This window comes from Calypte anna, chromosome 9 (genome assembly GCF_003957555.1).
Source record: "Calypte anna isolate BGI_N300 chromosome 9, bCalAnn1_v1.p, whole genome shotgun sequence".
NCBI lineage: Eukaryota > Metazoa > Chordata > Aves > Apodiformes > Trochilidae > Calypte > Calypte anna.
Window position 1 is genome coordinate 20,790,853 of NC_044255.1, and position 24,969 is coordinate 20,815,821.

Genomic DNA, 24,969 nt, shown 5'->3' on the forward strand with positions numbered 1-24,969 from the left:
GGAATTTGTCTGGGATAGATGCTAATGTTAACAGGTTTTACTTTCTGCCTGGATGATGGAGTTTTTGATGGATCCAGCAGCAGAACTCTGAATTTTCTGTCAGTGTGAGTTGTAGAACCCCAACCAAAAGCCTCATCCTGGCCTCAGAGCACTTGCAGTCTGGGGAAACACTGGAGAGCTGAACTGCTATAACCAAATATTCCTTTCCAGTATGTCAGCTCTTCAGAGGAGGAAAGGCTTACAGGAGCATCTTGGTCGTGTAGTCATTTGTCTTCCTTGGTATAGCCTGGGGCTGGGAGGTGGAGCAGAGCTCAGCTGAGCACACACCAGGGTTTCTTACAATCCAAGTGCTGCAGCTGCCCTCCCTGCTGACCAGGAGAGATGGTGATGGGCCTGCTAGGTGGGATGAGGTGATGCTGAGTGCTGCAGGCAGCTCTGAGGATTTAGGATGGCCAGGTAGAGTTTGTTGTGCTGTTTGTTTTACTTTCTGAGACAGTGTGTTGCTGCTGAAACCCTTGCTTGGGGTTGATTTCTGGTTAAGAACACTCCTACCTGATTTTGTAGCCATTAGCCCTTTGTCTTGCCCATGTGAGTTACTCCATCTGATAAGGCTTTTCTTGTCAGCTCTGCTGTTTATTGTGTAGAATTCAAATTATTCTAGGAAATATAAAAGAAGGGGATTGGAGCCTGGGAAGTACAGCTGAGAAGCTGCATTCCTCTTCCCTGCCCAGACTAGCAAGATATAGATGGGAAGTCTCACCAGGCATCAAGCAGGGGCAGAGTTCTTGGTTGTTTATCACATCTAGAAAGAAGCACACATCCTGGGAAATCTTCTCCTTTCCTCCTTTGCTTTGTGCAGCATCATCAAAACGCTCCTTTTGGCCTTTTAAACTCATCAGCCTGCTTGTGAAATATTTGGGAAAGCTTGGGCTGAGTTTGCATCACTGTCAGTGGGTTGCATCCTTTCTGAGTCGTTTGGATCTTGCTTACTCTGTGCTGAGTAATTTACACTCCTCTCACAGGAGCAGCAGTTTCAGTGGATGTGCCACCCTCTGAGAGTCTGGCCCTTGCAAGCTCTCAGTTTCTCCTAATTGTAAGCCTTTAAATGGTATTAAAGCTGCTTATCTGAGGCTTGTGCTTTTTGAGAGTCATTAACACCTCTGCAAAGCAAGTGTAAAACTCTAGTAAGACAGCTGGTGGCACTTTGCAATGGGTTTGTATGGTTACCCAGAGTGTGGGGAACAGCATACTGGGCTTCCCATGCTGGTGAGGGTGCTGAGGAGGGGTGCTGGTGGTGCTGGGTGGGGAGCTGGTGCTTCTGTGCATGGTGTGGGCATCACCATTGGGAGGTGTTCTCCTTCAGCCATGGGTTGGGGCTCCCTTCTGGGTGGGAGATCTGGCAGCTTGAGTTTTTATTGGTATGTGTGTGCGTCCTGCTGTGGTTCCCCAGGGGTTAGAAATGTCCATCTCACCATGTTTGCTCTGTCTGGTTTAATGGTGTGTTTTGAGTGATGCTAGCAAGTTTCGTTTTAAGGATCCGTGCTGTTCTCTTGCCTTCACAAGGAGACATGGGTGTTCAAGGGTGATCCTGCCATGAAGTCATTAAAAAAAAAAAAAAAAGCTGGCTTTCTTTTTCACCTATGTCCTGTGCAGCAACAGTGCCACAGGGGGTTGATCTTGCTCATGGCCTCCAGGATCTCCCTCTTGCTCTCAGTGCTTGGTTTCTTGAGCCAGTTGAGCTCTGCACTGAGCAACAGAAAATTATCATGACTAGCATTAGGCTGGTAGAAATGCTAATAGAGGTGAGTAATAGCACAAGATACATGGAAATCAACATTTTTCTCCTTGGAGGCTGTAGATGTAATCCACTTAATATTCTGTGGAACACAAGATTAATTTTCTTCGGCATAATATATGTGAGGGCTTTTCTTTTTAGTTTGCTGGCAGAGGCATTGCTGTGTTGCTGAAGCTGAGGGCAGGGGATTAGAAGGGGGGAAAGGATGCTGACCCAACTTCCAGGGGATTCTGGAACAGTGAAATCTGGCTAGAGAAGATTAAACTCATCTCTCACTGGGAGGACTTTCTGGCTGAGACTGGGTGTCTCGCACTGGGATGGGCCCTGTTGTGTTTGCTTTCCTGTGTGGCAGGGTATCTTTCAACTCTCTGGATGTCCTAAAATCTTGGAGAATAGATCTGGATTGTGTGTTGAGACTCTCCTGATGGGCTCCCAGCATGGAGGTGGTGTCTGCAGTGTAGGGAAACCAGCTCCAGCCTTGCACTTGTCCTCCTTCACAGCCTTTGCTGTGATTTAAGCTCCCAGCATTGCTAAGCTTTGCAGAGGTTCCTTTAAAATAGGAATAATAAAGCAAACTCCCAGTTCATTTTCTTTTTCTTTCACAGGATGGAAAGAATGCAGCGACTTGCCAAGCTTATAGAGGAGTAGATACAGCAGAAATAAATAAATCAAGACCATTTATTTAAAGTTGATTAATCTGATACATTCATAGTTTTCTAAAATGAAATCTAGCCCCGGAGAGTTTAGTAAATCAAATAACAAGAATGGCAATTAATTTAGAAACAGTTACAAATGTTTCCCATCCCTCCACCCACATGATTAATCTCAGCTCCTATAACCATGGGCCAGATCCTGCTGGGGCATATGCAGTTGTCTCTTGGGTTGGAGAATATGGACCTGAAGAGCTTCCTCCCTGCTTGGGCATGGGGAAGGATGGACCGTGGGCAGGGTTGAGATGGGTGGCTGGTGGATGCTGGGTTCTTGGGGTACTCTGTACCTGTAGGAGGGGTTGGTCTGCTGCTGGGTGGGATTTCCCTATTACAGACTTGTCCTGCTTTGTATTCCCATTTTGGACTGGTCTTCAGCAGGCTGGTACCGGTGGCCCTACAGGGCTTTCTTTGTGTGCATGTGGTGTTAATGTTTCCAGCCTGCTTGTGAGAGATAATAAATAAAACTCCTTGCAAGAGCATTTCACTAGGACAGAGGCCAGATAGTGTCAGGGCTGGCTCCAGGGACCAGAGCTAGCAGAGAACTCCCAAGGCAGGGAGGTGTCACAGGGCTGTCATTTGACAGGGAGCTCACCTGATGCCCTAAAGCAAAAGGTGGTGGTTGGATTTACAGGGCATGGTGGTGACTTGCAAAGCAAAACCAACTCATCTTCCTAGGATGCCTGGGTGAGGAAGCTCCCTCTGTGTTGTCTTGGCTGAAGTGCTATTGTAGGGCTTATATTAATTGAACTCAAATAAATATCCCTTGCTCCCAACCCAAGTTTAGTCACTTGGGGCATTGGGGGTTGAAATAAAATGCATCTTCCTGAGTTTACCAGAGCATTTCACAACCTAAAAAGCCACCAAGAAATACAGAGAACTTGCTAAGAGAAATACATTACAACCTAGTAAAAAAATACTGCAAAAGAGTGAGGGTGGATGTGACTTTCAGGCCAGTTTTTCTGGCAAGTATCAGCCAGGAGCTTGCTTTTTGCTGTGGGACTTTGTTTCCCCCAGTTTAAGTGAGTGTCTGTCAAGACCAAACCTTCAGACTCCCTGCTGAGCCTGGTTACTGGAGCCAGCCTGGAAAATAGAGGAAAAAAGTGAGAAACCATCCCTTCTCTGCAACTCCTTAACCCTTGGGTGTGAAAGGTTTGGCCAGAGATGAAGCACACAAAGCAACATGTATGTAATACTCTTCTAATTAATTTTGCTGCTTTGTTGAGAGAATCCCATGAAAAAAAAATGTTTTTCAATGCACAGTTTTGGGATCTTGTCAACTATAGTTGTGTTTTTTACAGTCTATTGGCTGCATCTTGCAGACTTCTGCAGTTAGTTGAATGCTCAGTAATTCAATGTGGTTTCCTCCCCATATTGTCCTTTTTTGAAGCTGTTGCTCCTGGAGAGTTATCTGATCCTTTCTGGCTAACAAACCCCTGCAGACCCAACTATAAGGAGCTGATGAAAAGTGACAGGCAAGGGGTAAACTCTCTGAAAGGCACTAAACCAACAGATAACTCTATCTCCAGATAGTCTGTGAAAAATGAAATCGTGTGAGAAACTGGACTGAATCCAGCAGGGAAGTGATGTTTCTCCAGACACATATATAGGGAAATATATATGTGTGTGTATATATATATATATGTTGCCTTGTTTGCAACACAATATTGAGAAATAATGGCATTTTAAACCAGGGTGTAATGATTCACCTTGGCCAAGGCTTTTCACCCATGTTTTCTCTCAAGACCAATGTTTAACTCCTGCTCTGTCCAGATGAGATGAAGGGTTCCTAGCAGAACCAGACCAAGTCCTCTCAGCTCCAGTGCCTTTGTCTGTAATACTCATCATTTGCTGTGTCAACATGACTGGTCACAGCTCTGGCCTTCTCAGATGCCTTCTCCCCTCTCCTTTGGAGAGTGTGTATGTTGGTTGTTGCACATGTCCCTGTAGTTGAGGGCTGTAGTCTGTAGGTTGTTGGTGCCACAAGGATACAACTCTTTCATCCCCGACAGCTTTTCATTGCTCACCTCAGCCCACATCCTCAACCTCAAAAGCTGATGCAGTGGTGACTCCAAAGAAGGAGCAAGGTTGTCTTTCCTTGGCAAGGACAATCCCTGATGGCAGAAGCTGGGATGTCCAGTCTGCAGTGACTTGGAAAGGTTCAAAGTAGCTTCTGGGCTGTCACCCCTGCAGGCATCCACAGACCAAACCCCACATGGGACTTCTTGTTGGAGGCTGAATTTTTACCTGGTCGTGAGAGGGAGCTCTGCTTTTGGTGTGAGCTCGGCAGCAGCCTTGCTATTCAAAGTGTGACTCCAGGAGTGGTGTTTTAAGAGGCTGCAGTTCCTGAAACATCTGCTTTGAGAAGTAATTAAACCAACTCCTCTGAGAGCCCATAAACCTTTGACAGCATTTACTAGTAGGTAGCAATTTCAATTTGATGCAAACATTTGCTGGCCGGGGTGAAACTCTTTATTTCTCAGGGGGATGAGATCTAAACATTTAGAAATAATATCTTACTGGTCTGAAACTGCAGATAAGTGACTTCCAGTGAGGAAAGTGTCCAGCTGCTGTGCTCTAATTGATGCCTGCATCCGAAGAAGTGTGGTACAATACTAGTAGTGACTTTAGATCTTCTGGGGACTATAGATATGATTTATAATTGGCACTGTAGCTTTTTAGAGACACTGAGCTTAGCCAAGCCTTTTATATCATGTCCTGTTGAAGTTGTGTGCTTGAATTAGGTATATGTTGAAGTGGCTGATTGTACTGGGGCTGCATTCATCTAACAGGGTGTGGGAAACCTCAGGGTTCATTTAGCAGTGGAGCTTTTGCTGGTGTTTCTGGACTGATTGACTTCTAACTCTTCTAGATGAACAGTCTTTTGGGGACTGGAAGGAGGGCTTTATCATACAGCTGCAAACAATCCAAACAATCCACCTTTCTGGGGGTCTGTGGAGCTTTAAAAATGAGAGTATTGTCTGGTTTGGAGCGAGTCCAACATCAAATGAGGGTTAAGTGGAATTGTGTTGTCTCAATGGGTGTTGAATATCATCAGTGGGTGTTGAATACCATCAGCATCTTCGTATCATGGTGAGACTCCTGGAGGCCAGATGTTGACTTCATTTAGCTGCAAGTCAGAACTCATTGCCTCTTGTTTTGACATCAGGATGAGATGCAGTCACCTTGTTCTAGCAGTGCTTAGGTAAAGCTTTTGAAGGAGTGGAGACCTTCTGGTTTTGACTTGTGTGTCTAGCTTGTGTATGACTTTTCTCTAGAGTGGGCTGCTCCAGCATGCCCTGGTGGTGGAAAGTTGGTTTTATATATACCAGTGTAGTCATTGTTGTCCTCTGCTGGTATCACTGCTGCATCTTGAGCTGTGGAACCCACTGTCTGCAGTGGTACAAATGCATCACCTTGGTTTGCTAAGTGTGTTTCCAGGTCTGTAGGTGTTTCTTGCTGTCATGATGCTCCTATGTTTTGTTTGTGGAGGATGTACAGAATGGCTGCTGCTTCTCTTGATGTGGTAGGAAGGAGAACCTAGGTCAGAAGAACTGTTTTGTGTGTGCAAGTGCTGCTCTGTGAGCAGGAAATCTGGATGTGGTTAATATATTGTAGCTTCATTGGCTTGGCCTCAGCAGGACCAAGTGGGACTGGAGTGGGAGTGTGCATGGGGGATTTTTTTTCCTTTCTTCATTAGTGGTGCTGAGCAATGGCTGCAAACTCAGACTTACCTCTTAAACTGAACAGGTGGTAGTTGAAGAAGTAACCCAGCTTTATTGACTGAAAAGCTGGTGATTGGTTCTTACTTAATTTTGCTGTTGCCAACACCTGGCAGGTCTTAACATTTCAGAAAGGCAGGAGGTGGATGTGTGGTGATTGGACTCTTACTGCAGCAAGAAGCTGGGGAGAGGAGTGTTGGGGACCATGGGAGCTGAGGTGGGAACTGGGGATGGGCAGAGCACAGAAGTGGCTCTCAGAGGGGTTTGGAAGAACATCTCCTTGTGAGCTGCTGAAGAAGAATGGTTCAAAGAGATTTGTAAACAGGCTTCTCTCAGCTGTCAGGTGGAGGAATTTTTCTCCTCTTAATAACTTAACCTTGACAACAGTTTTTCCTGTGCTGTATAGGAGTGTTGTTTCTTGACTAACATCTTTGTTTAAGATACGGAGCTGGGTGTTTGGGGGTGAGGGAGGACAAACTGCTTCTTCAAAAGGAAAACAAAACCCTTGGTGAGTTCCTTATTGCTCTTCCAAGTGGAGCAGCTTGTATTGCTTGAGTAGGCAGGAGGTGCAGTGGTAGATGGCATTGATGATAGCTTGTCTTGTGAGTCTCTGGATGGGTAGGCGAAGGAGGGGAAAAGTACCAAAGCTAGAAGGAGAAGATGTAAGATTAAGCAATCCCCATGAGGGCTGAAAAATATCCAGTAGTCCAGTGAGGTTCTTCTTCATTACTTACCCAAAGCAAAATATCTAAAAATAATAATAAAAAAAATACCTGTGCAGCCTGTTGAGTTTTTTGGCTCTGCTTTAATTAATGGGCAGGCTTAGGGCAATGCCTGTGTGATGGGAAGGAAGTGTTTGAATCTCAAAAGGGTGATGTCCCCAGGGTAATGTCCCTTTTCTAGAAGTTCCCAGTGACTCGATCAATATTTTGTTGTCTTGACCTTTGCCTTCCTGCTTTGCTTGCTGTTGTCTGCAGCTATATTAATGTTTCTCTCCCAGTCTGTGCAGTCCATCTTCCTGTTCCTTACAGGGTTGTTAACTATAGAAGTGCCTTGGAGATGGGAAGAACTTGTTGATCACTAAAAAACAACTGTGTCTTCAAGTACTTTTCAACCCCCTCCATGTTTCTCTGAACTACATACCACCTGGGCTAGCTTTCCCAAGGTGATCTGGACCTTGTTTTGTCAAATCATACAAGTGCTTCTGTTCCAGCTGTAGATATAGCTGTTATTCTTAGTGGAGATTAAAAAAAAAACCCAAACTTCTCCTAGTGACATGGGGTTGCTTCATCAAACCAGTGCCTGGGGATGCTCCTCTTTGCTGACCCTTAACTGTGCTGCCTCCAGTCAGGCAGAGCCTTTTCCTTCTCTAGGCTGATAACATTTGCTTAATGACTGGTTTATCTCCATGATTTTTGGCTGGAAGTTATCATTAGCTGCTCCAAACTGAGGGACTAAGTGCACGATGATTACAGAGGCTCTGATCTCCCATTTCCCCTCCTGTGCACTCACAGCAGTCGTGGTTTCATTGCTCTGCCCCTCGGTTCTCCCCGAGCATCTCTCCACTGTCTCTTCATGTAACTCTTCCTGTTACTCCCTTTTGTATGGGCTAGAAGGGAGAAAAATGAGACTCCAGCAAGGAAAACAAGCAAATTCAGTATAGAAATGCTTCTTCTGTTTGTGGAAGCCTTCCTGGCCATGGTTAAGGACAACCATCTCAGTGTGGACACTATAGCCAACACCAGCACACACCTCCAGCCCTCAGCTGACTTAGCTCTGGATGTGGATGTTACTTTCTGAGCAGTCTCCTCAAGCAATATGTTGCTACCTTTGGTGCCTTTGACTTGCTGGGATGTCATGGTGCAGGCAAAGCTGTCTTTCAGCATTGGTTCTGTGAGTAAAGCAGTTTTAACCAGGAGTGTGCTCCTGCTGTGAGCCCCACTGCTGCGTGCTCCACACTGATAAGTCCTTCAGAAAGGATGCTTGGTTTGTTGCTGGAATTTGGATGCATCCTGCTTTATCATCCCCATGCAGAAGTCCTTTTTTTTTTTTTTTTCTGATAATGCAGCACTTTTAAATACACTACTTATTGAAATTATTTGGACTTCCCTCCTGCCCCCTTGTTGTGTTGCTGGAAAAGATGATGCTCTTGCCTTGTTCTGTGCCTCACTGAGACTTTAGTACCACTGACTTTCCTGGAAGGTGGGTGAGGAGCATCACAGTGTCCCACTTGGACCTGTCCCACCTGCAGCTGTGGAAGCAGGGTCAGATCTCAGCATGGGAGAGCTTGGGTGGCAGCCCATCCCTAGCCAGTGTGTTGCCATGACCATACTGAGAGGGGGCAACTGGTGCCAGCAGCCAGGGGAGAAGTGTCACTCAGCACAGCCCATGTGGGATGTCAGGTTACCTTGGCAATGCTTCTGGGAAAAATGTGGAGGGGAAATGGGAGGGAGGGAGCACGTGCAACAGAGGAATTGGTTGGTGGGTGGTGGGAGAGGTGGGGGGAAAGTGGGACCTGAAGGGTCTGCAGCCAAGTGAGGGATGAAGTTGGATAAACCTGGTGGGGCTGCTCCAGGCCTGATGTTTGAATGAGTTATATGAGTGAGAACTGACCTGCGATGGCAGAGGATTTTGAGGAATAAGATTGGAGAAGATATTGTGAAGAGCAGTTCTCTTTATCAGAAATGGCCAGCTGCTTCCCTGGATGTTTCTCCAAACCTCCTGATCACCTGCCTTAGGCACAGCTTTCTCTTCCCTTAATCTCTTAGTGAATATTCAGAAATAAATATACTTGTAGCACTGGAAAAGCCTCTTTCAGAGTTGTTTCTGCACTGCAGAGAACAACCCTGAGGAAAGAAACTCAAAAAATAAACAGCAGCTGCTGCCATGATTTCCCTTCTCCTTTCTCACTGATTTTGTGGAAACTCAGTGCACTGCTGGTTCCCTTTCCCATCTGTCCATGGCATTTTCCTGTCTGGTGCCAGGGCAGGAAAGCTATGGGATGTCTGCACCAGGCTGAGATGCTGTGTGCTAGGAACCTCTTCTGCTGTAGCTTCCCCCACTTTGCCTGAATATTTGGTTGAAGGTCATATGAGGTATATTTGGGGTATATAGTGGTCTCTGAGCATTCTTCCAGAGCAGCTTCCCTGCCTTTTACTGCAAGTAATACCACCAAAGGCTGAGCCTGAGCCTGAGCTTCCCATTCCTCCCCAAGGGAACTGCATTTTGGTGGAGAAACAGCTAGAGGTGGGATGTGGCATTTCTGATGTGTGGGGTGATCAGAAGGGTTGCTGTGACCCTGGCATGGAGGTGTGCCAAAACCCAGCAAGTTTCTGTCACCCCAGGTTCTAAGGTGCCTTAGTCATGTCAAGCCTTGGATTAATTGACTTGCAGTGCTATTAATAGGCTGAACCTTGCTTCTCAACTGCTCATCAAAAAAACAGTGTTTGACTTTTGGACCCTGAAGTCATCTTGAGCTGATGCAGGCTTTGTAATGAATGAAACTTCTCTGTCCATAGTGTGGGTGGTGGGTGCCCCTCTCCTCTCTTCCAAGGGGTGCTGCTGGCTGATCCTTTTCTGCTGTCCAGTCACCCATCTGCATCTTCCCTCTGCTCTCTGGGATGCCAAGTTGTTGACAAGTGACTCAGAATTAATGAGGGAGGATGGGTGGTGGTGTGGTCACCCATGGGTGGGCTGGGGGGGCTGCAGGAGTGCTCAGACCCCTGGGGTGCCAGGAGACCTTGGTATCATCCAGCTTCCAGGGGGATCTTGCTATCTGAAATTGGAGTGATGAGCACAGGGGGAGGAGGAATGGATGAGTATAAGTAAAGCTGTTGGAAGGGGAAAACCCACCAAGAGGAGAAAATAGAAGCACTGGTTTATTCTTTCCCCACCCTCCCTCGTACCTCTCAGACTGTGTTGGTGGTTGTCTTCCAGCTTCCACACGTGTCTGTGCTGCTCTGAGACTGCCCTTGCTGGGCACACTCCAAGCAGGAGGGTCTGGGGTGGGCTTTGGGGCTTTGGTGCCACTGTCCAAGTTGTTCTGTCCCCATGTAGCACTGCCCTAGAGCTCCTCATTTCAGCTGACAAACCACAACATCGGTGGCCTGGGTGCACCAAACCAAAAATGACATTTAGGCCAAGTAACACTGATGCTGCTGACCTCTGAAGCAGACCTGGAAAACCTTGCTTGGAGCCCCCAAGTGACATCCCACCAATTAGCTTGTTTTATTCCAAAGCTGATGTGTAAGAACATCTAAGTTTTAATACCAACAAAATTGCTGTTGCATTTAAAACATAGTCTCTGTGTTTGCAATCCAGGTAGGTGACACTCAGAAAGCTTGAAACACTCAAAACGTTTGTCAGTGAAATGCTGATCTTTATTAAATGTTTATTTTTGCAGAAATCTTAAGTATTGCTGATTAAATATTTTTTTTTTCTCTCCTTTCTCCTAGGATCCTGCTGGAATCTTTGAACTTGTGGAGCTTGTTGGCAATGGTACCTATGGGCAGGTCTATAAGGTAAGGGTTTTTTATTGTTGTGTTTTCCTTGACCATGTAGCAACATGCAGCATCCCAGCACATCATCTCTGTGAGGTTTGACCTGTTCCAGGGTTGTCAAGAAGTCTTGTTGAACTCTGGCTTTTTGGTCCTGTGTGCAAGTACCGTGTAGCACCCAGAGCTCTTGTAATAAGTAATTCATTTTAGTTCTGAACCTGTCACCAAAAAATAAATAGCCTGTTTTGTTTTGGCTTTTTTTTTTTTCCCCTCTCCCCCCAGTTGCTTTTTATTGATTATATGATGAGGAGGGAGTGAAAACTCTGTGCTTTAACAGATAAATCTTGATATCTTCTAAGAGATGAGTTTATGGCTGCAATAGGCTGCCAAATGAGTTTGCCACAGTCTAGTGCTCAGCTCATATGCAGGCTGGTTGCTGCCCTTTCCACTGAGGCCTGCTGCAGGAGAAAAAAAAACTTGCTTTAAATTCCTATAAACAACTGGAAGCAGCAGCTCTCTAGATGAGGACAGAGGTCTGTGGAGAACAGAATTTTAAACTCACAGATTTCCTTACAGAAACATTTGAAATGCCTAACCTCTGCTTAATAACATCACCTGTCCCAAACACCTCTTAGCTTAAGGGTTATCCAGAAATTGTCATCTTGGTGGGCTGTGGGTTTTTTTGTGGATGATATTCGTGGAGGTGGGAAGGGATTGAATTATTTCAAAGTCTGGGTTCATTCTGCACTTAATATATTGGTTGGGAGCTGTTTCTTGGGACTGTTGCGTGAGGAATTTGCCAAATATTTCAGGTCTGCTGGGAGACAGGAGCTCCCTTGGGCCCCATTCCCCAAAAACTGCTACGTGTGTGGGCATAAATTCTGTGAAGAAGTGTACTTGTGTGTGTGTGCACAGGTTCTGTTTACCTGTCATGCCTGTATTCTGTTTTGACTATAGAAAATAATATATTCCTGTGTTCCTGCTTGGTCTAGACACAGCTCTGGCCTGTCATGCAGTAAAACACAGTGAGCTGTGCCTGCTGAATAGGAGAAAGGTGATTAGAAAGCTATCTGTCAGGAAATATTTGTTCTGAATTCCAGTTTCCCCATCCTTCAGCTGCTGTAGTCTAATCCCATCAGGATGAGGATAGAGGGACTGAAGTGAATTAAAGATTAACTGGAACTTGTGGAGTTTCAAATGTGTGAATTTATGAACTGGAAGAAATTTATGGGGGGGGAAAAAGGAAAAATTAAGGGAAAAAAAAAAAGAAACTCACATCAAAACTGTTGTTGTCAAGGTTATATTTCAGGGAGCCTTCCTCTGTGATATTGGTTGTTTTTCTGCCCTGTGTTCCCTGTCATGGGAGCTCCCTTCTGAACTGTTTTCCTTCTCAGCTGCTAAAATAATGGTAGAGGGTGACCTAATTTTAACTGCTACATATTTCTAACAATCAGTGGAAACTATGAGCCTTTAATGGCCTTTTGAAAGCGTGATGTTTTTGTGGAGAGCAGAAAAAGGAAATAAACTGGTTGCATAGCTCTGCTGACTGAGTTTCCTCTGGCTGTGTTTTGATTCTTTTGGTGCATCTCTGTGTTACCTAAAAGCGGGGGAAAAAAAAACACCCAGGAAGATGCAAGTATAGGCTTTCCAGGAACTGAACACTTCCGTGTTCCTTCTCCTTTTTTTTGCCTGCTGTACAAAAATAATTCCTCCTCTCAACTGTTTTTAACTCACTGGAGTAAGGGGATTGTCCTCAGTGTGGTTCACTTGGTACCGGTGCCAGACTGGTGATGGGGAGGGGGGAACACTGGTGGCCAAACCAAATTAGTAAGTGTTGAGGTATGAGCTCAGGCTAAGACCAACTTCAGAGCTCTCTTAAACTGAAGTCTTGGAGCAGCACCCTCTCTATAAACAAAAGGAGACTTTGATATGAAGCATGCAGAACTGTTTATGGTGTCCCACCCTGAAACCCAGCGCCGAAATAAGATCTCTGTGATTCTTTTCCTCCAGATACCACCGCTGTATTTATCTCTTGTAGCAAAACAAATGGATCAGCTTTCAAGACACACAGACCTTCTGTCTCCCTTCTAAAACAGCTTTTACAAGTGGTCCATACCTAGGAGCACGTCCTCTGTAATTACATGGTTGTTTCATCACCGTTTCAAACCCGTCTCAGACGGGGCTGGGGTTTTCTTTTCCCCATCCCTCTAGGCTGGTGCTACCCAAAGTGCAGCATTTATGTCATTTTAGGGGCTAGTTGTATTTTTAAGCTGTGGAAAGAGTAATTAATTGTGGTGCCTGCTCTGGTGATGACTTCCTAGCCTGGGCTTTGCAGGTCCAGCCCCTGTGTTCTCTGCCAGGAGTTGTCACCTGCTGAGTGTCACCTCCCCTTGGCATGGCTGGACCCTCTCTGAAGTAGGTAGAGGAGATCTGCTGTGGGAAGAAGCAGAATCTTGTGTTTGTGTGCTGCAGGACTGCTGAAACAGAAAACCTGAGTGAGCAGCAGGTCTAACACTGCTGCATGGCTGTATTTGTGTTGGAGATTAAAGGTGTCCTGGTGGTAACCAGTTGGTCTGCACTGGAGGGACACATGCAAGGTGCAAAACTCCCATTGATAGCTTGGGATACATCACGTGGTAATGTTGTTCTGATGACTGAATGATGCCACAACAGGGCAAGGAGCTGGAGAAATGTCCCATAGTCACCAGGGAGCAATGGGTCATGGAGCCAACCTCAGAATCTGCTGCATTGGAGATGCTGAGCAGCCCTTGCCACAGCTTGTGCCTTCTCCTTGCTCATAGGAGAAAAGACATTGATTGAATTCAGTGCAGATGAAGAGATCCCAAAGGGAATGGGTCCCTCTGCCAAAGCCTGGGCACAAGGATGAAGCTTGATACACAGGTTGCTTTGATCCTGCTTTCTGGGTGATGATTTGAAGATCCCTCTCAGGCAGCACACGGTGCTTCTGTAAATCAAAGCCTTGTTTTCTGAGGTGTGTGCTCCAGAGGCAAAGGTAACTTGTTCAGGTTGATCTCTGTATTTTCATGTTCCTTTGCTCAGGACTGCAGGCTAAAACATCCCTTTGGTGTTTCCCAGCTCTGGTCATACCCCAGGGACACCTGAATGCTTCAGGAGCCCTCAGTAGTGACCTCCTCTGCTCACCTTCCTCTAACCCCAACCCCAAGCTCTTCACTGCAAATAATTGCAGAGGGAAACAACATTCCCTGTCTGCTGCTTAACAATCTCTTGTGAATAGCTTGATTTTTATTTTAATGAGGGACTGCACCGATGGTTTATCTCTCTAATTGAATCAGAAGCTTTTCTTTATTTTCTGGTGATCCTACATCTAATGTTACAGACTGTAAACTGGTTTTGATGAAAGGCTGAGAGCTCCTGTGCCAGTCATTGTTGCAGAAGTGGATTTTTGGGTTCTTGGATTTTCTTTTTTTTTAATTGAAGGTGTTTAAAGAAATGGCTAACAGGAATAGAATGAGATAGACTTAAGGCTTTAGCCATTGACTCACTTTTTCAGCAGGGAGCTGGTGGCTGAAAGCAAAACTGTAAGCACAAAAACCACAAGGACCCCTTAGAGCATTATCTAAAGTGTGAGGAAATGTTGGTTTTGTGTTCCAAAATGTTGTTGTTACTGCTTATCTTTACTTTGCATTAGAAAGGAAGTAAAAAAAATCCTGAAAATACTGTGTATGCTGGGCTTACCTGGAGAAATCACAGCATCACACCTGCTGATGGGTCAAATACCAGGAAATACATGGGTTAAAACTGAGAGGACATTAATTTACTCAGGAATACCTTTCCAGCAGATCCTTAGAAAGGTGGGGGAAGACACGAAGTGGGCTACTGAAAGCTTTGGAAACCAAAGTGATCCCCCAGTGTTTTCAGACCTGCTTAGCTCCAGGTGGTCACACACTGGCCTGTGCACAGCATCACCAAAGCAGGAGTTTGATAAAAAAAGTGATAAAAAAAAAAAGAGTAAATAGGTCACATGGTAACCTTTGCCTCCCTCATCCCGTGTAGTTTTACAACACTGAACAGGGAAATAAATGATGTTGAGATTACAGACTCCTGTGCTTCTTCCCAGCCCTACCAGGAGGACAACAGTCATTAATGCCAAGTGCTGCTTTGCTGAGTGCCCTGGGGATGCAACTCTCCTTTTATAGCTTTAGCAAGGCTTTATTTTACAGGGTACAAGATACAGTACTGTGGGCTAACTCCATAACTGCACAGTAACTATTGATTGTTTAATTAGCTGGTAAATGCCACATAATCACTAAGCCATTACGCAGCATTATTCTGCACTCTAATTTAGAGCGTGGGGGATCCAGGAGCTGCAGGTCTCACAGCAGGAGCTTCTCTAGCATCATCATAGGATGGGGCAGAGCAGGGTCACCCCCCAGGAGTCACCAGTAGGCAGGGCACCTGGCCACAGGCTGTCCCTGTTCCCTACCAGCCCAAGCTAGGCAGTCATTTGATGAGGATGCAGCTTTTGGAATTGCTCTTTGTTGTGTCTGTCTTGGGCTACAGTCCAGGGGAGGGGGGAAAGGATGAGGAAATGCATCCCAAGGTCTTTGGTCAGGGTTTGTGTGTTTATTTATTTGTTTATTTATTTATTTATTACTTGGAGGCAGGTTTGACCCAGCAGATGAAGATGTTGAGGTGTGTGAGTACGAAGAAGTGAATAAAGCATATGAAATCCAAGGCCACCTGTTGCTGGAGAGCTGGGAACACCAGGGTTGCTGGGACACTTGGTTCCCCGAGTCAAATCCCTGAGAATGTTTTTGGGCACAAGCCTGTTCTGGGTACCATTGTCGTGGAGTTTGCAGGTGCCAAAGGAGAGGAGATAATCTGTGTCCTGCCCTCCTGAGTCTGTTTCCCTTGCACAGGAGCATCCTTCCTTGTGGTACCACTGGGCATCCACTGCTGCAGACTGGTGGGGTAGCAGGGGAATATTCAAGCAAAAAGGTTTTTAGAAGATTTTTAAATATTTATTTACTTTTTTTTGTGGAGGGGGGAGGAATAACAACGTAAATAATGTGCTGTTTGTGGTATGTTTGGCCTGTCTGTAGTCAGTCTCAGCCTGGCTGCTGCTGATCAAGCCTTGGGCCCTTGAGTCAGCCCTGGTGAGAACTGAGCCTCTGCAGGTTCCTGGGTCATTATTAGCAGTTCAGATAATTAACCTGGGCCAAGAATGACATTAATTGTTTTTAATAATCACTTGGTTTATTGTCTCTTTTTTTTTTTGTGAAAGCCTGATGTTCAATAGTTTAATAATTAATCACTGTTGCTTTTAGCCATGTGGAAGAAGTTACCCTGCTGCACACAATTAATGTTTCCTGGGGGCTGTTGCAGTAAAGAATAAATCTGAGTTTACATACACAGCTTTTACAGCTGGAGACTGACTGCTGGGCCTTGCTTGAGAGACAGAGCTGTGAATGCATGGAGTGACCATCACAGGAGGGTTGTCTGGACATGGGGTCTCTGCCCCTTGTCCAAACACCCATCCTGTGGTGGTAGCTGCTGTGTAGTGGTCCTGAGCACACCAAGGACACCTGGCACTCTCTTTCCTGGGCCACTGGAGCAATTCAGAGCCCCATCATCCTGCAATCTAAGCAAACAGCTGTTGCATTTGGAGGTGCATTTGAAGTATTTCCCATTTCCCACTGTCTTGTTTATAAAATGAAGTGTAATGTTGTGTGGTAGGATGTAAGTTGGGCCAGGTGACTTCCTCTAGTGTTGTATCTTTGGCTTTAGGTCATTGCTTTTTGTTTCCAGCCTCTTCAGAGATTGCCTTTGCTGCACAGCAGGGCAGGCTGAGTGTAACCACATGTGCAGGGATGTGCATGAGCGTCCTTCATCGTGGACTGGTGGTTGCTGCATTTTGAGGCAAACCTCTGTGGGATTGGTAACCTCTGACCTGGGCAGCTCCTCAGCTTTCCTCATGGCTTGGTGCTGTGCCTGCTCCGTAGGGCTGAGATGGGAAGCACTTTGCCTCTGCCCTGCAGTTACCCAGAGCAGAGCTGAATGCCCCATCCAGGGCTCTTCTTTCTGCTGGCATGGTTCTGGTGGTGACTGGGAGCACTCAGGTCCACATCCAGATGTAGATCTGCATGGGTGGACACAGGCTGCCCAGCATCTTCAAGTATTCATGAGGCTTACAAACTGCTTTATAGTCCTTCCTTGGTTTAGTAGTTATGATGTTAGTCAAAGGTTGGACTGGGTGATCTTGGAGGTCTCTTCAAACCTAAACATTGTAATTCATACCACAAGCCCAATATTAAACATTAAGGCATTGTTTCCTCTGGGATAGCTCCCTGTGCCAGCAGCAAGGATGGCAGTGCCACCATGTGAGGATGCTCAGTGGGGTGGGGGTCTCCACTGCTCCTATAGGCAGCAGCTCATGGGTGGTGCTGGGATATCAGCTCTTACTGGGTCACTGGAAGGGGGTGGGCTGGCATACTGGTGTATGATTGTGCTGGCTTTATCAGAAGGAAAATGGGTGACCTTGATTTATCAGCTTCCCTAAGCTGTGAAAATATCTCTAGAAGAGAAGGTCCTCTCCTTGCTGACTCAAACGGGTGGTGTGTGTGTTCTGAACTGGGGACTTGTTTTTGCCACGCAGGCAAGGAAGTCTTAACTGGAAAATGCTTAAATGATGTTTCACTCTTTAAAAAAAAAAAAAAAAAAAAAAAAAGCTTTGTTACCAGAGCAACTGGTACATCTTGTGCTGCTTCACTTCTCTGAAACACAGAGAGAGCCCTCAGCCCTCCCCCCAAGAAACCAACCCCCACACTCCTACGCACCAATATGTCATATTAACTTTGCTGCTTTCTGGATAATGTAAGGGAAAGGGAAAGGTGCTTTTTACATTTTGGTCCTGTAGAACGCAGTTTATAAAAGGTGATTTAAAATGTTCCTGTATGGCTTCCCTTAACATCTCTGTGCTCTTTCCCCACGTTTCTTTGGAGTTGATGATGGGAAAGGGCAGGGGGTGAAGGTCAGGAGCAGACCAATGCATTTGTGAAGTGACATTTGTCCTCTCTGCCTTGAATTGCTGAGTGCTCTCCTTCTGTAAACACTGTGCAATTTTGCAGGACAAAAAAAAAAAAATCTGCAATGGCATAGCAGGGAAAAAAAGCTACATTTGGAGATGCCAAGTAAGGTCAACAGCACTGCAGAGCATGGAGGCCATGGTGGTGAGCCTTGCAGTGCTGTTTGTGTGGGTTCCAGGCATGCTTAGGGATGGAAGGAAAGCAGTCTCCTTGACTTGTGGGGATCAGAAGATGCTCTGTGCAAGCACCTTCTCTGCAGAGGCCTCCAGAGCAAGCACCATGTCCACTGTCACCACCTCCTATCCCATACCAGTGACTGGACTGGGAACGCTGACCTGTTTTTTTCTCAGGTCTTCTGTAAGGATGCTCCAAGTGAGCCAGTTCACTGGTTGGCCATCCCCAGTATCCATAGGTTTCATGGTTGTGGAGCAGTGCTGCTGGATGTGTGGCCTGTTTTAGGCAAGTGGAGCTGCAGCAGATCAGTCTGGGAATGGAGGATGGGGATGCACATAGGTAAATTTAATACTGAGAAGACTTGCTGCCTAGAAGAGAAATTTGTCTTCATGAGTTGCCAGGCTGGTCTGTGCTTGTGCAGCTCCTCTTGAGGTTGCTCAGAGTCCCTTGACCTTGGTCAAGCTCTTGTTGTGCTCATGGTGAGGTACTTGGGCAACCCAGCTCCTGTCAGCACTGCTTGACCTGGGAAATGGAGAAGCTGGTGAGAAAACAGCCAGATTTTTGGGGTCAGGGTTATTCCATGTGAAAGCATCACTCTCCCTTTAAGGAGGTGCAGCTTCTTGTCCTGCTGAAGCTTTCATTGCTCTGCTCACTGTAATATCTTGCAGTAATGTGCAGGATGTTGTAAGGATGTGGTCATGGCCAGCAGGTGAGGTATAGGGGCTGAAAGACTGCAGTGGACTATAAAAAGCATTTTCTGTTTGGATCTGTCAATCTCATGGTGACCCTGGGCTGCAAGGCAGCAGAGAGGAGCATCTTGATTTAAGTAGAATCTTGTAGCTCCTGATTTTTGTTGTTGTTCACTTGTTTATAGTGTTTGAGGAGTATTGGGTTAGTCTAGTGAATTAGGGTTAAATTCCTGTAATTAAGGAACAGGAGCCAGGTCCCTGCTGTTGCTGACCTCCCAGGTAACCTTTGCTAAAGAACTTCTCTTCTTCTTTACCATATTTGTCTTCACCCCTCTCCTCATAAAATCAGTAACAGGGCAGCACCAATGTGGTCCAGGGACAGAGCTTGGGAGCCACTTGGTGGTACCAGTGTTGGAAAGGCATCTACGGGGAGGTGGGGTGCTTGGTGCCTTTGCATCAACTTTTTGAAAAGGTTGGGGATGAGGCTGGTTCCCAGAGGAGCAAAGTACAATAGTGCTTTGCTGGTGGTTGGTCAAAACCACGTAAAGAAGCATGGAAAGGTAGGTTTCAGAGCTGGGTAGTATTTTGTTCCTCCTGGCTCTGAAGGTGCCACTGTCAGCTAAGAAAGCAGTAGAGGAGTTTTTGGAAGGTTTAGAGAAGGGGCTGGGGGGAGTAGTATCCTGTGAGCATCATTCCTGGCTGTCTACATGAGGAGTTCACAGTTGGTGGAGTGTTTGTCTTCTGAGACTTGCTTGTCATTTTTCTTATGTCTTTTTTGAGTTTTTGATGCAGCTTGACTTAGGGCTGGCTCTGCAGACTTGAAGGCAAGCAGTGCCTACAAGGAGCTGCTTGGAGCTCTGCATCTTCTCCTGGGTACACTTTGAAGGCTTGTGTATGTCTCTTGGAAACTGCAGTGTATTCTTAGGTTTACCTGGGAAGCCCTTTACACTGATTACCTAAAGATGGGAAGTGCCAAGCAAACACAGCCTGTTTCCAAATGTTGTGGGGCTTTTTCCTCCCATCACATGAGAATGGCAGATTGGCATCATTTTTTGTTGTTGTTGTTTGGCTCTTTCAATTTTTTTTTGGTGTGTTTAGGTCTCAGTTCTTGTGTTTGGATGTTCTTATGGAAGTGTGTGACAAGGAGCCCAACTCCATCCTCACGTCTCCACCATTCTGCCCCCGTCTCCCTTGGCTTCCTGAGAAGGAGGAGAATTTGGGCTTCAGATCACACTGCAATTAGCTGGAGAGGGATGTTGGGGGATCCTGAGCCTTCATCAGGAGTCATCCAGCCCAGGGAGCCCTGTGGGTCTCTGCTTGAGTGTGGCAGTTGGATTTAGAGGCTGTAGGAACCTCCTGGGTTGTTGGGTTACATCAGTTGTATGGTTGAGGGATTCCATCAGAGGCTACAGCAGCAGCAGCAGGAGCACCCTGGAATAAGGGGGGATGCTGCTCTACCTGTTTTCTACTGCTTTGTAGGGGTGCTTGTAGCCTGTGGTAGTGATTTTCCAAAATAAATAGCCTTCTGCATGTCAGAATTTGGTTTTTCAATCCACTGTAAAGCTGAACCTGATGGCAAATGATATGACCTGGGCATGCAGGGGCAAAGAGGGACAGGGAGGTAAGCCAGCCCAATGTGTTAAAAAATGGGAGCCATGGAGGGAGCTGGATTCCAGATGTCCATGGTTAGTTTTATAAACCCAGTCTGGAAGGTGTTAACTCCGTGGGCACAAAAGATCAGGAGGCAGAAGCACCTTACCTGGGCAAGACCCATTAGCATGACATGTTTAGTGTGCTGGAGGTGATGCTTCACCTCAGCTGCAGGGAACAGGTGATGCACCACACTCTGGTCACATTTCAGTGCATATTGCCCTAGCTTAATGTAATTTTTACCTTTTTTTTTTTTTTTTTTCCCCCAGCTGGTGCTAGGTGGGGATAGTTTTTCAGTAAGTCTGGCTATTGAGTTCCAAACAAACAAATAGTGTTAGCTTGTTACAGTTCTTCTACTCCCTCGAGAAATAGTTATTATCAGGGTCAGCATGAAGAAATGTATTTTATATTTGTCTCCATGGTGTCTAAATCAAATGAGACCAGGCTTACACAGGAGAGAACAGATCCACTAGAAAAATAAAATTAACTTGTGAATGCCTCCTTGCATGTTCAAAGGTGTGATCAGTTCCTCACAGTTTGACTTATTCTTGAAATAACTGTTGGTGTCTCAGCTTCAGGGTGGTTCCTCCACCTGGGCAAGCAACCCTGGGGTGTCCACAGGGATTTTAGGTGCAGACCCAAGGGGTTGGGATGGGATGGGATGGGAGCCTCTACTGCTGAGCTCTCATCCAAGCTTCTTTTCCAGAAACCCTGTTGAAATGGCTGCTTGTGGTCAGTGTGGCAGGCAGAGGGTGGGAAGGGAAAGCTTGGAGCTTATTCCAAGGCCTTTCCTTGATTTTCCAGGTGAGAGCTGGCAGGGAGGTGTGCCTGCAATTGGGTGTGTGTCTTGTGTGGCAGTGCTGGTTTGCATTTAAAAGACAGAAAAAAAACCCCAAAACAACCTTACAGGTGACTTGCCAAGGCAAGGTTGAACATGTTAACTTCAGTGACAAAGAAAACAAATATAAGCAGATTTTTCTTTTAAACTTTTTTTCTTTTAAGCTCTACGTGACAGATCTGTCCCTGTAGAGCCAGGACTGAGGCATGGCTGCAGAGAGCAGTATCACATCTACCTCTGCCATGAATTATGCTGCTTTGCTTCATGCCAAGGTGCAGAAAAGAACAGTAAATCACTGCAGTGGGGTGTTCACAGTAGCAGCCTCATTTTTCCTGAATCACTCAAAGTCTCTGTGTGTGTTTTCTAACACCTATATATCCACGTTCAGACCTATTAGGTTTAATCCTAACATTTCACTGCTTCTGTATGGCAAAGGAAAAAATCCCTATAGGGCATAGTGAGGAGTTAAGGCTTCAGTTTGTGGTGTGGTCTTCCAGTTTCTGAGCAGCTGGTGGCATTGGTGGCAGTCAGCAGCACTCTGTGCCCATCCCTGAGTTCCAGCACCAGCATCCTTGAGCTCTGGCACACTGCTGGTGCTGATTCAGCAAGCAGAGGGGATGTGCTGGGAGGGACTTTAATCTCTTCTGCATGGATCTCTGGGGCCAGCCTCACATTGGCAGTGGTGAGATGCAGGCAGGGAGCCATTTCATCCTTCCAGCTTACTCCTTTTTTCTTTTTTTTTTTCTACTTTTCACCCCTCTTTGAAAAGATGGGATGTTTCTGCTCCAGCACATCTTGCAGTTGAGGAGCCTTTATGTTAATACTTTCTTTGGTGTTGCAATTTGTCCCTGAGCAAAACCATTAGTTGGGAATAGGATGCCTCATTAAATACCTAACTTAGGCATTCCAAAGTCTCCAGCCGACCTCCCCCCTCCTTGCCTGGTACATAAAAACCTCTTTAGAGTTTGAAGTTCTTACAACATGAAAGGCTGGAAGCAGATCTTTATGTTTTAGGGAAGTAGAAATCACATGTAAGCAGTGATCAGGGCTTAGGAAAAACTGGAAATACCACTGGACTTGCCATTAGAGCAATTCCAGCAGCAGCTGAAGTGGGCAGTCCTGCTGGTCCCCAGTGGAAATGCCTTCACCTTCCTGTGTTTCAGAGGTTTTCCTTTTTCACACTTCAATTCAGCAGGTCCAGGATGGAGGCCAAAACTTTTCTTTTCTACGTAGCTAATGGAAAGACAGCCAATTTAGCAGAATTTCTGTAAATACCCTGTTCCAGACAAATTGCTAATTGTGTAATCTGAATGCCAATCAGGCTGGGGTATTTTGCAAAAGAAAATGGAAATCTGGTGTTAGAAATGTACTTCTGAGATGCAATGCAAAATTGCACTTTGGGACTTCTCAAAACTAACGCTTGCTGGGGCCATGAAAATGCCCAAATTACAGACAACCAAAGTCTTGATCCCTTGGACTGAAGGGCATTGGGTGGGTGAATCCTCCTGGTTATGCAGAAAACATTCAGCATCTGCTTAAAGTCCTGTAGCAGCCAAGCAGTGAGCTGGTCGCTCTAATGTCTACCAAAAGATCTCCTCCATTTTAATTTAATATTGAAATTTAATATTTTTTAATTGACAACAACATGTTAGAATAGAAGAACCATGGCTGTTTGGGGTACTCCACCTTTAGCATCCTTAGAATCAGAGACTTAGAGAGGTGATGGATATTTCAGGGAGCTGCTTGCCAAGGGGTGGTCCAGGGCAGCCCCCCCTCCACCTTCCAACAGTGACCAGTGTCAGGGGGGTCAACCCCCACTGGAACAGCTGGATTTGAGGTCTGTCACTGTCTGGTCTTTAAAAGCCAACATAACAAATGGGTTGTTCTTTGTAACTCCTTGGAATGGGAATGAGTTTGCAGGGGTGCTGGGGTGCCAGGAGGTGCAGGGCATGGGAGATGCAGGTGACAGCTTTCTGCTGGAGGAAGAGCACTGGCACAGGGGGGGTTTGCTCTCCAGTTGTGTGTCTGTGTGTGCCTTTGGGTTGGGTTGACTTGGGCTCTGTGAATCCTTTCCAGTTCAGCTTTGCTGCAGAGTACAGCTCAGCCTGTTTGCTTACCCAGGTTAAGCACTGCAGCACTGCATCTCCAGCTTGCAGCATTTTTTCTCCCTTATGGGTAACTTGGGCTTCTGGCTTTTTGGTTGGTGTTGGGCTTTTTTTATTCCTTTTTTTTTTTTCTTTCTTTCTTTTTTGTTCCTGGAGTTTTGGGTTGTTTTGTGGTTTGTTGGGGGGTTTTTCGCACCTGGCCCCACCAAGAAAAATTAATGCCTTTCCCAAGCTGTTCTGCAACAAAACCTGGCTTGCATGCTGAGCCCTGCCAGCAGCCACCAAGGGCATGTAGGAAAGGATGGGGATTAGTCAAAGGGATGACAGGCAGAGCACAATTTTGGGTTGTGATGGAGATGAGCCTTCTTCCTCCAGACCTGTCACCTTTCTTCTAGCAAAAGCCCTGTGATATGGTGCCTGGGGTTGTGTTTATCAAGGACTCAGCATGTCACCAGTTGGATTTAAGTACAGTGAGGCAAAGGGGGTGGCACAGGGACGGTGTGTGAGCCCTTCATCTCAGACTGGCAGTGGGATGTGCCTGTTGGTGAGGGTCTGAGAAGCTCCAGCATCCCTGGGGAGGGGATGTGTGTCCTGGCATAGCCAATGTGCACCTCAGCCTCTGCCTGGTTCCTATAGCAGGGGATATCCCTTGGGTTGTGTGAGCCCATGAATGAGCTGATATGGGGAGAAAAACAATGGTGGGGAAGAGCAAATGCTCCTCAAAGTGCCAGCATGCACTCCAAGACTGCTTGGTTTTTGGCTGTTTCTGTTCCATTCTTGGTGACTGTTCACAACCTATTTGGGACGGCACTTGAGAAGCAGTGAGCTAATTACATAATTTAATAAAAGGTGCACGAGTACCCAGCTAAACACACCAGCAGTGTTGGAGGAGCTGGGAGCTGCAGAACGTGACTTGCTTTGCACAGGAGGGATTAATCATGTTGAGTCCCAGGAGAAAGGTCTGCAGGAAAGGTGGTTGTGTTGGATGCCCTGTTCCTCTCGTTAAAATTGGGCTGTGTACAAGAAGTAATAAAAGCAGAAGAAAAGATTTCTAGCAGGAGGGATCAATAACTCGGGAGCATTTGAATTCAAAATTAGAAAAATGAAAACAGTTATGGGCAAGGAGAGTGTATTAATAAAGGAAAATGAGTATTTGTTACTGCTGGTGTGAAATGAGATAATTTAAGAGAAATGCTCTAAGTGCCTTTTGTCACAGTTAATGCCTTTTGTTAGATTTCTAAGCAAAATGGTGCCTGCAACTTTCAATTTCAGGGTTCTCAGATGATCAAAATACCGTGGGGCAGTCTGATCATCTCATACTTTACTGGAATGAGGTCATCAATAACTTTTGCCTGGGTGTGATTTACACAGTTGTCAGTGTCTGAATTGCCATAATATGTCTCTGCCTGAGAAAAATGCTGCATTCAGGGGGGGGAGGAAAAAAAAACCTCAAAGCAGGAGCTCTTTGGGTAGCTGGTTCACTGCTAGTAATGGCTACAGAAAAGTGATTACTTGTGATCCATTCAAACAGAAAGGCTCAGCCTCTCCAGCTGGAGGCATGGAAGCTGTTACAAGGTCAAGCAGTGTCCTTTAAGGAGAAATAGGTGGCAAATACTGTCAGTGGCAGATAACACATCTGCAACATCATGAAAAGTACATCTGAAATTAAGATTAAAGGTGCTTTGCACTCGTACAGAGAGGGGGAAAGAGAAGATAGAGGCGAAAT

At 45.9% G+C, this 24,969-nt stretch overlaps 1 protein-coding gene across 4 annotated transcripts in view; it reads left to right on the forward strand.

Annotated features, from left to right (window-relative positions):
- Positions 1-24,969, forward strand: part of TNIK (TRAF2 and NCK interacting kinase) — a 145,798-nt gene that overhangs the window by 13,767 nt on the left and 107,062 nt on the right. For all 4 annotated transcript variants that reach the window (XM_030455884.1, XM_030455886.1, XM_030455885.1 and 1 more), the window contains exon 2: positions 10,679-10,744. In XM_030455884.1, the coding sequence (XP_030311744.1) occupies positions 10,679-10,744 (66 nt within the window). The remainder of the gene's footprint in view (positions 1-10,678; positions 10,745-24,969) is intronic.